The following is a 14,331-nucleotide window of genomic DNA, read 5'->3' on the forward strand; positions in this document are numbered from 1 at the left end:
CCGCAATAGAAACGATGGCCAAATGCTGTGAGACCCAAGTCCTGATAAAGCGGAATTATCCTTTAACGGAAAACCAGCTTCACAAAATGTTGATGAGGTTTCTTTATTTCAGTCACAATGGCTTATAAAGTGTTTGGCAGCTCAGTGCAGCATGCATGATATTTAAATAGCAGCAGCTTAATGTGTTAAAATACATGCATGCGTGGGGGGGGGGGTGTAATTCTGGTCCTGGTTGTTTTTAGAGCTGTTTGTCGGCCACTTGTGGCGGTGCTTTGGGTGAGAGGAGTGTGGTTTAATTACTGCAGTGTGCAGGGAGTGTTTTATATGGAGAGGTCACAGACAAGACGGACCCCTCCCTGCCACACTAAAGCAGCCGCAGAGGAGTGTGTGGTTTCATCCAGTCGTGTCCGGGTCTGCAGCCCGGGAGTCTTGTTTTCACGGGTTTCCCTGGTGACCACACCAGAAGACAGAGATGGAGCGACGGGGGAAAGAGGTTGCACATCAGTGGATAAGATGCCAACCGAAGTCACTGAAAGAGAGAGTGACGCCAAGGAAAAGTTTACAAAGCTGCTTTTATTTGGGTCAACCGGGGTCACGAGGGAGGAGCCGGGTTTCATCGGGCTTCTGTGTTATTGTGTCTCTCTTAATAAAAGCGGAGGGTGTTTGCTGGATCGTCAGCCTCTGCCTCAGACTTTTATTAGACATCTGCTGCTTTCAAGTGGAGGAAATGTTTAAAGACTGGCGGGTGGATTTGCAGCCCATCCCGACCACATACTATCTCAAATCAGCACGCTGCAATCTGACAGATGTTGCCCAGCACTACTTTTAGCCCCTTTACACAAACCACTGCATTGTTTGCTTTTATGGCACTGTGAAATGGTTCCCATTTTGCCATATGCTTTAAGTTTTTGTTTTTGGAGATAAATTAGAGCAAATTAGAGTAATTCCATTTTTAAATTCACTTAAATTCTTGGGTTTTGATGTCTGCGTAAACACCAGATTCTCTCTCTTTGCGGCGCTCTCTTTGAACACAAACTGCCTCTCCTGCTGTTGTGGACACTCAGGCAGCGTGTTGCTCAATCAACAATCACTCAAGCTTGTGATGAAAGGAGTGAACGCCACCACACTGCTACACCCCAAAACAAGTGGTTAGCAAACAGTGGAGGCAGGTCTGCTCTGCACAGTCATTAGAGGCAACAGTGGTGAGTGATTATGAAACAAAGCTCAATTTCCCTGTAATTAGTATCTATGAGTGCCTTGAAGGTGTTCTCGGCAGTCTGGACCAAATCTCTGCAGGGTGGATAGTTGTAGGTCTCACATGATGAAGCCTTCTGGAAAATACAATAAGCAGGAAGCATGTCTGGAAGGGGGGGCGGGGGGGTTATGGAAAGTGAGTGCTGTATCCTGTGCAGAAAGGTTTACCCCACAGCTGTCTGTGCCCAGTGTGGCCAGTCTCCTGTCCCAGAATGCCAGTGGCAGCACATGTCTTTAGGCCAGACAAACACCTCTGTCAGCAGACCGCAGTCACCCCACCAGTCAGACCACTCAGCCCGGCGCTGCTCTGTAATTACACACCAGCGCCTGCTGTGGAGGGGGCGGGAGGGGGCAGCCAGACTGAGATGCAGACCCCATCACTGCCATCAGCATCACTACAGGCATGTGCTGGAAAAACAGAGAGAGTGAGAGAGATAGGGAGAGTGAGTGAGAGGGAAGGTGAGGTAAAGGCAGCCCTGTCTGGGACAGGGAGGCGGGGGAGAGCTGGGGGACCCTCCTCCTTCCTGTGAAAGATTAGAGGCTGTGTGTGCAAGCACATCTGGATGGGCTGGACGGGCTCAAACGACTGATGTGAGAATCGGCAGAGCCAAGCTGAGGAAGATTAGTGAAACAGCACTGCTGGTCTGAGAAAACTGGCTTCTGCAGGATTTATCTTTGTTGTTTCTGTGTGTTTGTGCAACAGGCTAGAAAATTATAGAAATATCTATAAATACATGTTTTTAAAAACCTCTAGTTAGCAGCTGAAGTAGGCATCCAATCGCAGACCTCACTGTCAGACAGCTCCAAGTCACCCGAAATACAACAATGTTCTACTCAAGTAGAAGTGCAGTACTTATTTATATACTATATTCACTGTAATGCAAGTAGAATCAAGTCAAAACTGATTTGTAAGACATTATACAGTAGAACTGCTGTTGCAACTTTTCTTTTTTGCACTTCTGCGCAGCAAACTCTTATTGCATGTCATTTTTATACTTATTCTAGGTTTTGGAGTATCTTTTTAAGTACATAAACCATCTCCTCAGGTGCAGACTAAACATATTTAATTATGTTTGCAGTGACTGATGGAGGTCTAGGTCTGTGGAGGGTGTGGTTAGGGTGGTGTGGTGAGTGTGCGCTGCCCTTCGCTGCCTTGTCTTAAGTGTCTGTGCTGATTGATGAGGTGAGATGTGTGTGCAGGAGGTGAGAACCTCTCTGACCCTGCATGCTCTCACCTCAGGGTCCTGGAGGCTGTAGCGTGGTTTCATTTGCAGCAGAACTTTGCAACACCTCACCTCCACTTGTAAAGCAGAGCAGATGTAGACCGGCCGCCTCAGTGCACTTGTTTTCAACGTAAACACAGTGTGGAGGTGCGGGTTCAGTCTGCCTCAGCTTACCTTTTCCTCTGGGATCAATTATCAGACCAATTGTTATAACAAGGCCGCACTTGCTTCTCACCTGTAAATACAGCTGAACCTGTCCAGTGTGTGGGCTGCTCCTCTCTCAGGAGGAGAGGTGGGGGGAGGCAGAGTGGCAGTTCCAAAGGAAGGAAATGATGAAGTGTGTCCCACCCTTTAAGTCAATCACCTAATAAAAGAGACCTGCGACCCTGGGAAAGTGCAGTAAACGCTGGGGTTCAGATGCAGGATTGCGCTGTGCAGAGCTCCAAGCCCTGATGACTGAGACCCATCAGCAGTATGGAGGTGGGAGCTGCTGATTGGACTGCTTTAATTCTCTTAAATACTGAATGAGATTGATTTGAGCAGACCATCAGTGAAAGGGGTTGATCCAGCAGCTTTCCAGCAACCGATTCCAAATGATCCAATCCACCTTAATCGTATGCCTCCGTGCTTTGCAAACCAATGATATCAAACTTAAGTGTCTACACTGCTGGAAACAAGGAGTCATGGCAGAGAGGAAGAAACGGTCCTCACAAAGGACGATGACAACAGTGATGTCTGTAAAATGGTCATTTGAAGTAAGGGTGGAAACCTCTTTCTCCGCCACATGGGCTTAAATTCCAGGAATACCTTGTATGTATTTGACGCTCTACACACCAGTTCCCAACTGTGCCGCACGTCTGTTACTGAGGGAAAATATCCTGTTATAATAACATTAGCACCATGCAGGCAGCCTTAGCAGATTTTAGAGGCTACAGCCAGCTCGGCCTGCCAGCACACACCTGACCCACCTGCAGAAGTGCTCACATCTCTCCCTCAAGCTTAAATTGCTTCACTTTTGATCCTTAAGTGAATTGTTTACCAAAATTTAACTTCCCTGTGCATAAGAATTGATGATTGAATGGTTTTCACATTGCTGTCTGACATTCATTTCATCTTGGTGTGGCAGGTCTGTGTGAAGGAACTATTTCTTGAGTTGCACTCCACAACAACTAACACAAGTTATTTTTAAAGCATAGACAAAGCGCTTGCCCAGCGAACACTGGCTCTGAGAAGCCTCCTCGTTCAGCTTGGCTTATTTCTAGGTGCACGGTGAGTGGACCGTGACTCTGTGTGTGTTTGTGTGTTGTGTTGATCTAAAGGCAGCAGCAGCAGTCCTCAGTCTGTCTGAGGCAGTGCAGAGACAGAGACAAACGCCTCCCCTGGTTGGCTGTCAGCACCTGGTCACTAATGATGCTGCAGCGCTGAGCTCAGCTAATTGACCGGACAGAGATGGATCAGGAGCGTGTACTCTGCTGTGTCTGCTCGCTGTACACTGCCAGGCTCTGTACTGTATCCCCTCACGGGAACTTCAGACTTTGAGACAGCAGTTAGACTCAGGAAACAGCACAGACAGGCCTTTACAGACAACAGTACAACACAACCTTCTGCTTCAATCTTGTCCTGTTACATTCACCCTCCGCTGCAGATCATATGAGAGGACAACAGAAGTCTCACTCGCGCATCCATAAAGCCCCTTAAAGCCTTGCTGTCTGCAAGCTGCTGAATCTTTCTGCAGAAGCAGAAAACAAATAAACCTCAGTAGGTGATGAGCTTGGAGGATCAGGCCGTCAGTGCAGCAGAGTGTGAGATGTGTGTTTAAAGGCTCTGGTTGGCAGCGCTGACTGGGCTCTTAGCATGAGGGCTCTGCTTTGTTTTCACTGGGAGAGTATCACTGGAGGAATGACCTCGGCCCATTAATAATACAGCTAGTGTGTGTGTTTGTCACATGTGCACTTTCTCACACACACACACAGACAAAACTCTACACAACAGCACACACACCTTCATTTGTAGAGCATGAGGTGCAGCTGCATTTGTGGTCATTGTGCCCTTGGCTCTGACTGTGGTGGTACCAGCAGAGCTCCAAGTGGGATTTAAGGCCAACAATAATGGCTCTGGATTGAAGCTGTCATAATAATGTTATACTGATGTAATGGTAACGAAAATTCTGCATTCTCTTTGAGTGCAGTCAGTTCACATTGAGGGCTTGCTCTTCACACTTGGCATGAATGTGTCTGTGGTGTTGGCTCACTGACACAGTCTTTTTCTGTCCACTTTGTCGTGTCTCACTGTTGTTTCAAACTTTTTCAAATGTTTGACATTCTATCCAGTTTGCAAAAAGCCACTTTGGTCTTCTAATGTGTATTACTTCCCTCTCAGCAGGTGCAATTCCCCCATAAAAAATGAATTATAATCATAAACAATAACCCTATATGCATTTCAGCTTCTCACGTGAAGTGCAGTTTGTCTCAGCTGTATCTGGATACAAGGTCCAGCCAGCCTAGTATTGATGGTTAAACAGTAAATATTTCATTTAAACAAACTTATATAAGTTATATTATAGTTTAAAGATGCTGACTATCAGTATTTCTTTTGATTAGTCAGGCTAGTGTTCAGTTTACTCACCCTCAGTGTTTTCCATTTATCCAAGCAGCAGGTGATGTGCAGCAGAGGCAACACGAGTAAGAAACAAGTCCTGCCCGGTTTCTATCTCAGGCCCGCGGGGCTACATGTGTGTCTTGGCAGACCTATTGCTCAGATTTCGCCACAAAACTTCACCGGCCTGTCTAACCTTCGCCCCCGCCTACAGGCTCAGAGAGACTGTATGCTGTGAGACCTCGTCTCCACTTCTGGATACTTTCAGAGCTCTCTGAAGGTATCCAGGTATCTCTGAATCTGATTTGCTTTTTAGAGGCTTATTATCACTTCACCTGCTGCTGCAGAATTCTTTTATGCACAATATTCAGTGCATATCATCATGCCGTTGAGCACAGACAATCCCATAGGTCATCCTTCATAACCGCCTCAATACACACACTCATTATGAAACAGGAAAGATAACCTTCCCGCCTTGACCTTCGCTCATATCTTCTTCCTTCCCCTGTGAGATTATTGCGCCAGCAGAGTCAAAAATTATTCAAAGAGTGTTTGTAAACAAATTACTGAACTCTGTGTGTGTGTGTGTGTGTGTGTGTGTGTGTGTGTGTGTGTGTGTGTGTGTGTGTGTGTGTGTGTGTGTGTGTGTGTGTGTGTGTGTGTGTGTGTGTGTGTGTGTGTGTGTGTGTGTGAGAGAGAGAGAGAGAGAGAGAGAGAGAGAGAGAGAGAAAAGTAGAACAAGAGACAGAGCTGATGTCAGGACAGCCTCTGGCCCGCTGAACTCTCTGCGGGGGTATTCCTCTAATGAAGAGCTGTGACTCAGTCGCTGATTATGGCCCAGTGCAACATGGGGGCAAAAGGTCAAATACATTCACACATTTGTTTGACCCCCCCCCCCACCACCACCACCACACCCCCCACTGGGGCAATTAGCCCACTGAGAACAAAGCGTGGATACAATGAGCCGTGTCCATCGGGGGGCATTCATTATGATGTTATTGTTGGCCGAGACAGCGATGGCTCACGCTGGAGACATCCAAGTCATCCTCCTTCTTCGAGGGCCTGCATGCACACACGGCGCAGACCCTCAAGGTAACGGACACCGTCACAGGAGATGCAGAAGAAAAAGAGGGGTCTTGCAGGATATTAAATTTGTTTTGAGACAGAGAGAAAGTGTGTAAGAGGTGTGTGTGTGGGAGACAGTTGTCCTTGTGCCAAAGCTGGCTTAATGCTTCATACAATAGCTCGAGTGTGGGTGAGGGGATCTTGGCGCTCGAATGTTCTTTGCTCTAGAGGGAGAAGAGGTGCCGTTAGGGGCGAGAGCTAGATTTCCTATCCAGAGCCTCCTTTGTAATTGAATGCAGCCATCTACACGAGCCGAGCTCCAGAGGAAAAAGTCCCAGGCATGTACACACACACACACGCTCACACACTCTTTGTCTCGCAGTCTTCCCCATGTGGACTGACGAGAGGTACAGACGAGCGAGGAGCAGATCAAAGTGTGTGTTCTCCTCATCGCCGTGCGAGGTTTTTATCGCTATCGAAATGTGGAAACGTTTTCTGCAGTCTAGAGCGCATGCCATAACATTTCAGTCTCAGGTCTTACATGGTTTAAATCCATCTACACTTGTAATCCTCTGAGAAATACCCACAACCCAAAACAGTGAAATCATGAGCACCGAGGTTGAGGAGGGGGAATTATTGGAGCGGTCTCAGTTTACCCTCGACCATGTGTTCTGTGTACTTTTCATACGCCTCCTTTGCCCTCTCTCTCCCCTCTCTTTGGGTAATCACTAAACCCGTTATGCTTTCCTGTCTTAAGTTCCCAAACGTTTATTTTTCTTCGTGACAGTAAGCTCTCCATTTTCCTTTCCTGGGTCTGCAGTGGATAGAGATGGATCATGACATGTGATGTTACAATAAGTGAGGCTTTTTAAGAAGAATGCGGGTCTCCTGCTCCAGCCTGGTGCTGCAGGTGCCATTTCATGGCTTCTTTTAGTGTAGCACTTGGCGTTGACTGTGGCGGCTGGCCACTGAACGGCAAAGACGTGCTTCCTGGTGGCTAATGAGGTGCTGAACCCAGCCTCTTGTTTGTATCAGGAGCACCTGGGCCGACCAGAGCCAGACAAAGGAATCAGTCTGGCATTTCGACAAAGCTCTGCCCATTCAAAACATCCCGAACCCAGGGACACAAACTCCCACACTTCATAAAATGAAGGCAAGACAGAATGTGAACCGAGACTGCCCATTCTCTCTGCACAAGGAAACTATTGTTTGTCTTTACACGCCCTCACTCCCAGACTCTGTGATTTTATACTCCAGAAAGAAACGAGGCAAAAGGAAAGCAACTTGGCAAAGACGCGGCGTGCACACTGTTTATCTCTTGAAGATGTAACAAAGACGAAAGCTGCAACTGTCCTTGGAGACGCCTGTGTCGTCTCTACACCCGGTCCACGTTTTGTCAGCTGTTTCAGGCTGATGGCAAGAAGCTCACCTGAGGGACAACAGCCTGCAGACCTTCCTTTTGTCCATATCATTGACTGACAGTGACATTACATGACACATAAAATGACATGTTGACACCTGCTGCGTATTAAGTATTTGGAAGGTCTACCAGTCGAGAATTGGAGACATTTTTTCTTTTTCTTTTCCTTCAGACTCTTTAACTTTTAGCTTCAGGTTTGTTAAACACACAAATTTCAGTCTCCTTTATAAAAGCCAGATGCCTACGTCTATAAAATGTCAGAACATAGTGAAAAATGTCCATTTTAATTTACCAGAACCCAGGGTGTTGTTTAAACAGTTACTCAGTTAATCAGTTGATCCTCTCCGCTCTAATGTCAGCAGCATATTGCAAAAATCTCATTCCCATTAAATTAGTCGGACAGATTCATCTTGGTGAGAGTTTGGAAATGTGATTCCCACCATTTGAGTCTCATGTTGCATATGAATGGAAGACAAAAACTTCCAAATTTAAAGCTTGTGTTTTCAGTGTCAAGAAATCACTATAACTTCTTTATTCTGTGTCTTTATCTTCTGTTACAGATGCAGGGAACCAGCTTGTAGCTCAAGAGGCAGTGAGGAAGCCATCCACGCTACGCCGCCCGCCTGCACGCACAGGAGAGCCAATTTCTAGTAAGAACTTGTTACTACTTTTACTGTACAACGCAGTGATAAAGGTATACATAAACAAGTTTAAATGTCTGATTCCTGAAGGTAAAGAAAGCAATTTTCTGCTTTTTCAGATTGCCTCAACTGTAGTCGAATCGCAGCTTTGGGCGATAGGCTGACCTCACTGGAGACAAAGGTACGGACTACGTTCAGCCCATAGACTAAAACATGGACGTAGTGTCTGTGATGTCATTCATAGGTGAAAAAAAAGGCCGAAGAGTGTGGGTGGAGCTGAGGTGGGCCGAATGAGACCTGGGTACTGAGACCTGCTCACTGGCTCTCACTCAAAGCGACCTTGCACATAAATATGCAGAACTTTTAAGCCTCGATAAAATTTAAATGAGTGAGTTGTATAAAAACTCACCTGCATTCAGTTCTCATGTATGTGCATATTAGCTACAGAGACCAAAACCAGGCTTTAAACATGTTCATTCTGCTGTAAAGTTGGTCATTTTACTCTGGGATCTGTGGGGATTGACTCGCTTTTGGAGTCAGCCTCAAGTGGCCATTCGAGGAACTGCCGTTTTTGGCACTTACTGCCTTCGTTTTTCAGCCTTTGAGGTAGCTGCTTGATTCAGCGACAGTATCCCAATCACTGAGAAATATGTGTAATTGCTTGTTTTATGTCTTCCTGTACCAGGTCCAATTACTGACTGCCCCGGCCTCCGTGTCACATCGTCACCTTCAGGGTAAAGGAGGAACTGTACCAGAGGCCTCATTACTGATGGGGGCTGTGCCCGCTCAGGGAGCTCCTGGTGAGCAGGGACCTGCAGGTATATCATGCTGTCATGCATGAATATGTTTTAAGGTTAAAAATACTGCACGTCTCCATTAAGTGGAGTCCAGGGTTTTTATAATTGAGTCAGAAATTACTCCTTGCAGCTTTTCTCTGAGCTACAACTTTTTTCTGCCCTCTACCTGCTCACCTCTGCTCGTATCCTATTTCCTCCGCTGCACATACACTCATTTCCTTTTGCAAAAGTTAGGGCCCAGTTGTCTGTGCTGCTCACTTTCAGCGCTCTGCGGCTGTGTGGAAAGCGAACACTTCAGCGCATGAAAGTCCTCTCCTCTGCTGGAGTCGAGCCCAGCTCTGGCTGCAGCTAAAAGTTCAGTAATCCTGCTGCGCTGTCAGAAATTGTTTATGAAGTGTATCAGATATATTAAAATGACAGTCCCGGTGAAAATAGATGCCGTCTATGACAGTGTCCAAAATCACTCCCTCATTCGCTCATCCATTACTCCCAGTGTAAGATACTGAATAGTGAGCAGTAAGTTGAGACTTTGGGAATCTTTGTCATTTTCCCTCATAACTGACAGGTGCTGAGTCGCACAATGGACATCTATAAAATTTGATGCATTGCATTGTGGGACCGTTAGCAGAAAGTGCTGTGCAAGCCATGAGCTCCACTTTTTTGTTCCATTGTGAAATTTTTGAGGGCGATGTGTAATGAATAAGTGTCACACTCGGAATTTTAACACTCAAATAAGGAGATAAAGTGCAAAATATACAGGAGGAAATATGTGGACACTGGCGCTCATTTCTGTCTGCTGCAGCGTCTTAAAAAAAAACAAAAAACCTACCACTGGGTGGCACCAAAATTGAAATTTTCAAATAAACACATTGTGGCTCCTTAGACGGCTTTATGTGCATCATAGCTGAACCTAACAGAGCACTGCTTATGAAATGACAATGGGCGAGTAGCCTTGAAAATTTCGTGAACACATTCATTATACTCAGCGGAAAAACCTTTTTTTGGCCACTTTGTGAGCTTTCCTCTAGCGCCACCAAGTCTCTCGCCTCAAGCAGAGACTGCAGAGGTCTGACAAACACTTCTCTCTAAATCCACACAACCAGACTTGTTTCAATCTCGCAGTCCTCAGACCCAACCAACGCTGACTCAAGTGACATCACTTGAGGTAACGTATCATACCTCACGCAGCTCTCTGTGAGCCACAAAAGGCTTTATACAACTTTTTTCATTCATGCAGCAGTAAGACCTTTAAACAGAATTTGCTGTGTACAGTCATTTGAAGTCTCCGTAAACTTCCAAAGCCTTCTTAAAGTTGCTCCAGCCAGAGCTCTGCGGTGCACCCATCAATAATTAACTGCAGCTTTTGCCTGCTACAATTGACATTTGAAATCACTCATCCTGCTCTCATTTTCAGAAATCCATCGTTTGAGTCAAAATCAATGAACTGTCTCTTTAAAAACTACAAAAAGCTCTTTTCTGTAATTAATGAAAATATCTGGTATGGAAATTCAAATCAGCCCTACCGATGACATAAACGCAGTAATGAGAAATCTTTTTGCTCTATTACTCAGACAGAATTTAGAGAGTTTCCAGGTGGTTTGGGCTCAGATATTTCCACAGAGCTACACCTCTCAATTAAGCCACCTCTCTGTTTTCATTACAGGTCCTCGGGGTGAAAAGGGGAGAGATGGGCTTCCTGGCAGAGACGGTAAATTGTAACCATAGTTGCCTTTCAGTTGATGTAAAACCATTTAAGATGTGAACCATTCGTGATTACTCATGACTGTTTCCTCCTCTTAGGGAAGGCAGGGTCTCGAGGGCTGCCCGGTCCCACTGGGCCTCGGGGGGATGCTGGGACGAGGGGGCCATCTGGAAGCCCTGGACTGAAGGGATCCCAGGGACCTGCAGGTAAGACTGAAAGTAGAAATACACAGAGCTCACCGTTAGCAGACAGTTGTGAGCTGAGAGACACAAACGAATGTTGTCTTAATAGATGTTTACACAGTTTGTCAAGAAGCACGTTGTAAAGATTTGTGTGTGTCACTGAGAGAGATGGCGGCTATTGCAGGGCAGTTGTATGCTTGCCCGTCCGCTTAGCCTATTGTCTGTGGAACAAGGCGTTTGAATGGCTCGCTATTGACCAAAGACCTGTGGAAGCAACAGTGGAAAAATCAGAGATCTCCAACAAAAGCCTGACCCGTGATCTCCTGCTCCAGAGTGTTTGTCTTTCTCTTAAACCACTTGGTCAGCCCACAGACCCTCCAGTGGTAAACGTCGGAGCGTTCCAGTGGCCCCTGAGGCCTGCTGGTAACTTACTGGAATTTGGGCATTTTGTTGGTTGGCTTCTAAAATCATATGCTTCTAAAAGTGCTGTTTAAGTGGGCGGGTAAAGCATTTGTTTTCAGACCGCATGTAACATGTGCTGCTGCTGCTCATGGTCACCGAACCAGAACAGACGCTGAATCATAAATCTGCCGTGTGTATTCGGAGCTCGCTGGTTATGTACAAATAATAAATGACCAGTAGGAAAAAAGTAAATCCACAAGCAGCTGTGACTTGAATGACAATAAAGTAAATGGCGGTATAAGTGTGTCACAACATCTGCTCTGGCTATAGGCTGTTATTCCTCTGCTCTGGATCATGAACGGAGTGCCTCTCCTTTCAGGCTAACATGTGACCCCTGCTCCGTGCCTGCTGCTGGGTAAAGATGAGATTTAGAGCAAAAGTTAAACTACAGACTCACTTTCCGAGAAGCGCCATGTGACATCAATCTGAAATGAACATGAGCTATATATACACAAATCCCAGGTCTTTATGATTTCCATATGCCTGCGGTGTTATTGTTTTTTCTATCTCCATTACTTCACAAGTACCCAAAACCAGTGTTGTGTCTTGCATCCAAAGCTATGTTTTCCTTATTGTGCTGGATTTTTTTTTTTTCACTTTAAAGAGAAAGATAAACACGGCACTGGAATGTGTCCAGTGTCAGGGAATATGTAGACAAATGTGTTTTTGAGCCGGAGGTTATGGGAAAGATGGAAGAAAAGTGAACTTTTGTTGTTGGGAGAAGTGAGATTGTAAGTTATGATGAATCCTGATAAGTTACAGGAGAGTTGTGTTGCAAATGTTGACTCATATTTTGACGCAGCGTCCCCCGGCTGCTCTGGGGAACCATTTTTCTGCTTGAAAAATGTAAACTGTTTTCTCCAGTATGTCACATCAGCTCTAAAGGGCCACTTTGATTGGCCGTTTGAACCACTGTGCCGCGGATTGCTGCTTACAGTCTCCCCCGTGCAGCCAAAACACAGCCGGTCATGCTGCAGTGTTTACCGTGGCTAAGTGAAAACGGCCCACGGAGGTGTCAAATCAGAGCTGGAATAACATTACCTTGCAAAGGAGTAATTAGTGGACTGTCATTTTCAGTTGCATCAGTACATAAACAGAGAGGTGGTGAGTCTGGGTCTGTCTGAGTTGGTGTTCAGGGGGCAGCGTTACCTCAGACGAGTCCAAACAATGAGGTCAGATGAAGTTGTGGTGCTTTTTTCCACCTTCATAAAAAGTGTCAGGAGGAGGAGGAGGAGGGACACTTTCACTGACCGGCCCATATGGACCAGCTACAGCCTGTTACTGACACACATGTACGAAAGTTAGCGGTGAGCATGCGGGGAACATTTAATTTACTCTGAAGCGGTGCCAGTAACACTTTGCAGAGTTTGGTGGTGTTTATTTGAGCTTTCCCACACCCCAGAGTAAGTTCCCAGCACCGGATCATTAAACACCCTCCTCCTGTTAATTACAGAGAAACAAAGTCAGAGTTGTACACTTCTCCTCTGTCCAGCTGCTGATTTTACTCCACATGTGCACAGGCACAGATATAAAGGCGCGCACACACACACACACACTCCTGCCAGACACCATTATGTTGCATCATTCAGCACTTTATCTAATCCATTTCCTCTCTGGTCTTTGTCATAGTTTATCCTCCTATCATCACGTCCCCTCAGTTCATTAATCATTATCCTCTCCACAAGGAAACTTTGAGATCATATTTTGCTGTGGCATTCCTCCTGTCTGTCACCACAGTGACGTTTCTGTCCTCCCTCATCTCAGGCCCTCGTGGTCCACCAGGACTCCCAGGAGAGAGGGGCCTACCAGGCCCACCCGGCCCTCCAGGGCCTCCAGCGCCAGCCAGTGCCCACATCCCAGATCCAGACCACAGTAAGACCCTGGATGACCAGCGTACCATGACACAAATGCCACACAATTAGTTAAAAGTAGTCTTTGCATTTATGAAAAACATGAATCTTAAGATAGTACAATTTAGTGTTGCACTCAAAAATCAATACAGAAGAACCAGATATATCTTTTTTATTTCACACCTTCATCTTCCTTAACAAAACCTGATGCCTAGAGTACCCACAATGCAACTGAACCACAGTCCAGTCAGAGATATGAGTGTGTTACGTTAGTTGCAGCTAATATAGCCTCGGGCTAGTCTCAAGCAGAGATGAGGAGCGGGCGACAGGCGTCTGGTAAGATGACTTCTTTCTAACTCCCCAGTGCCAGATTTTTTTCTCTTTCAAACTCTCAGTCTACAGACTCAAATAACCCTGACTCAAGTGCCATCACCTCAGGCTGTCTCGCATAAACCAGACCTATGGAGGAAGGTCTGGCTGCAACCAGTATCATTCTGCTGTAGGAAAAAAAAAACGCTGACAGTGCCAAACTCCTGGCTAATCCAAAAATAGGCAAAGGTGGAGCATGGGTGGAGCTGAGACAGGACGAAAGAAAACTGGTTGCTGAAACCTAGCAGCTAGCTGTCACTCAAAGCAATCATGCCCATGATTATGCGTAGCTTTAAGCCTTAATATAATTTTAACAAGTGAGTTATATAAAGATTCACACCTCCAGTTGTCATGAACGAGGAAATTAGCTTTAGACACCAAAACTGTTGAGTCAGACATTTTAATATGGAGGTCTATTGGGATTGACTTGCTTTTGGAGCCAGCATCAAGTGGTCATTTGAGAAACTGCCCGGGGGGGTTGCTGCTTGGTAAGGAGATGAGCACTGGTGTTGAAAAGGCCAAATCCTTGCAAGCTGCTAGCTTGTTTACGTCTGTGACCAGGTTAGGGTTCAGATAAGTTGCTTTTTTCAGCGTGTAGGTTGCTACCTCGACTTCTCCTTTTCACAGACATATTGCTACCTCAGAGTTTGTTGAAAGCCGTAACGTTTTATCAGATTTATCAAACATCGTGCAGCTCCCTCTGGAGCCCCAAAAGGCTTTCTACAACTTCTTTCATGCAGTGGTTCTCCCCAATTTATCCTCATATCATCG

The 14,331-nt window shown here is 45.9% G+C and overlaps 1 protein-coding gene across 2 annotated transcripts in view; it reads left to right on the forward strand.

The window, feature by feature from the left end:
- The window catches only part of emid1 (EMI domain containing 1), a 55,928-nt gene that overhangs the window by 33,667 nt on the left and 7,930 nt on the right, over nt 1-14,331 (forward strand). Inside the window, exons 4-9 of one of the 2 annotated variants that reach the window (XM_070965113.1) lie at nt 8,118-8,207; nt 8,318-8,379; nt 8,884-9,016; nt 10,659-10,703; nt 10,796-10,903; nt 13,106-13,213. In XM_070965113.1, coding sequence (XP_070821214.1) covers nt 8,118-8,207; nt 8,318-8,379; nt 8,884-9,016; nt 10,659-10,703; nt 10,796-10,903; nt 13,106-13,213 — 546 coding nt within the window. The remainder of the gene's footprint in view (nt 1-8,117; nt 8,208-8,317; nt 8,380-8,883; nt 9,017-10,658; nt 10,704-10,795; nt 10,904-13,105; nt 13,214-14,331) is intronic. The other variant, XM_070965114.1, reaches the window with a different exon arrangement.

Source organism: Chaetodon trifascialis, chromosome 6, assembly GCF_039877785.1.
Source record: "Chaetodon trifascialis isolate fChaTrf1 chromosome 6, fChaTrf1.hap1, whole genome shotgun sequence".
Taxonomy (NCBI): domain Eukaryota; kingdom Metazoa; phylum Chordata; class Actinopteri; order Chaetodontiformes; family Chaetodontidae; genus Chaetodon; species Chaetodon trifascialis.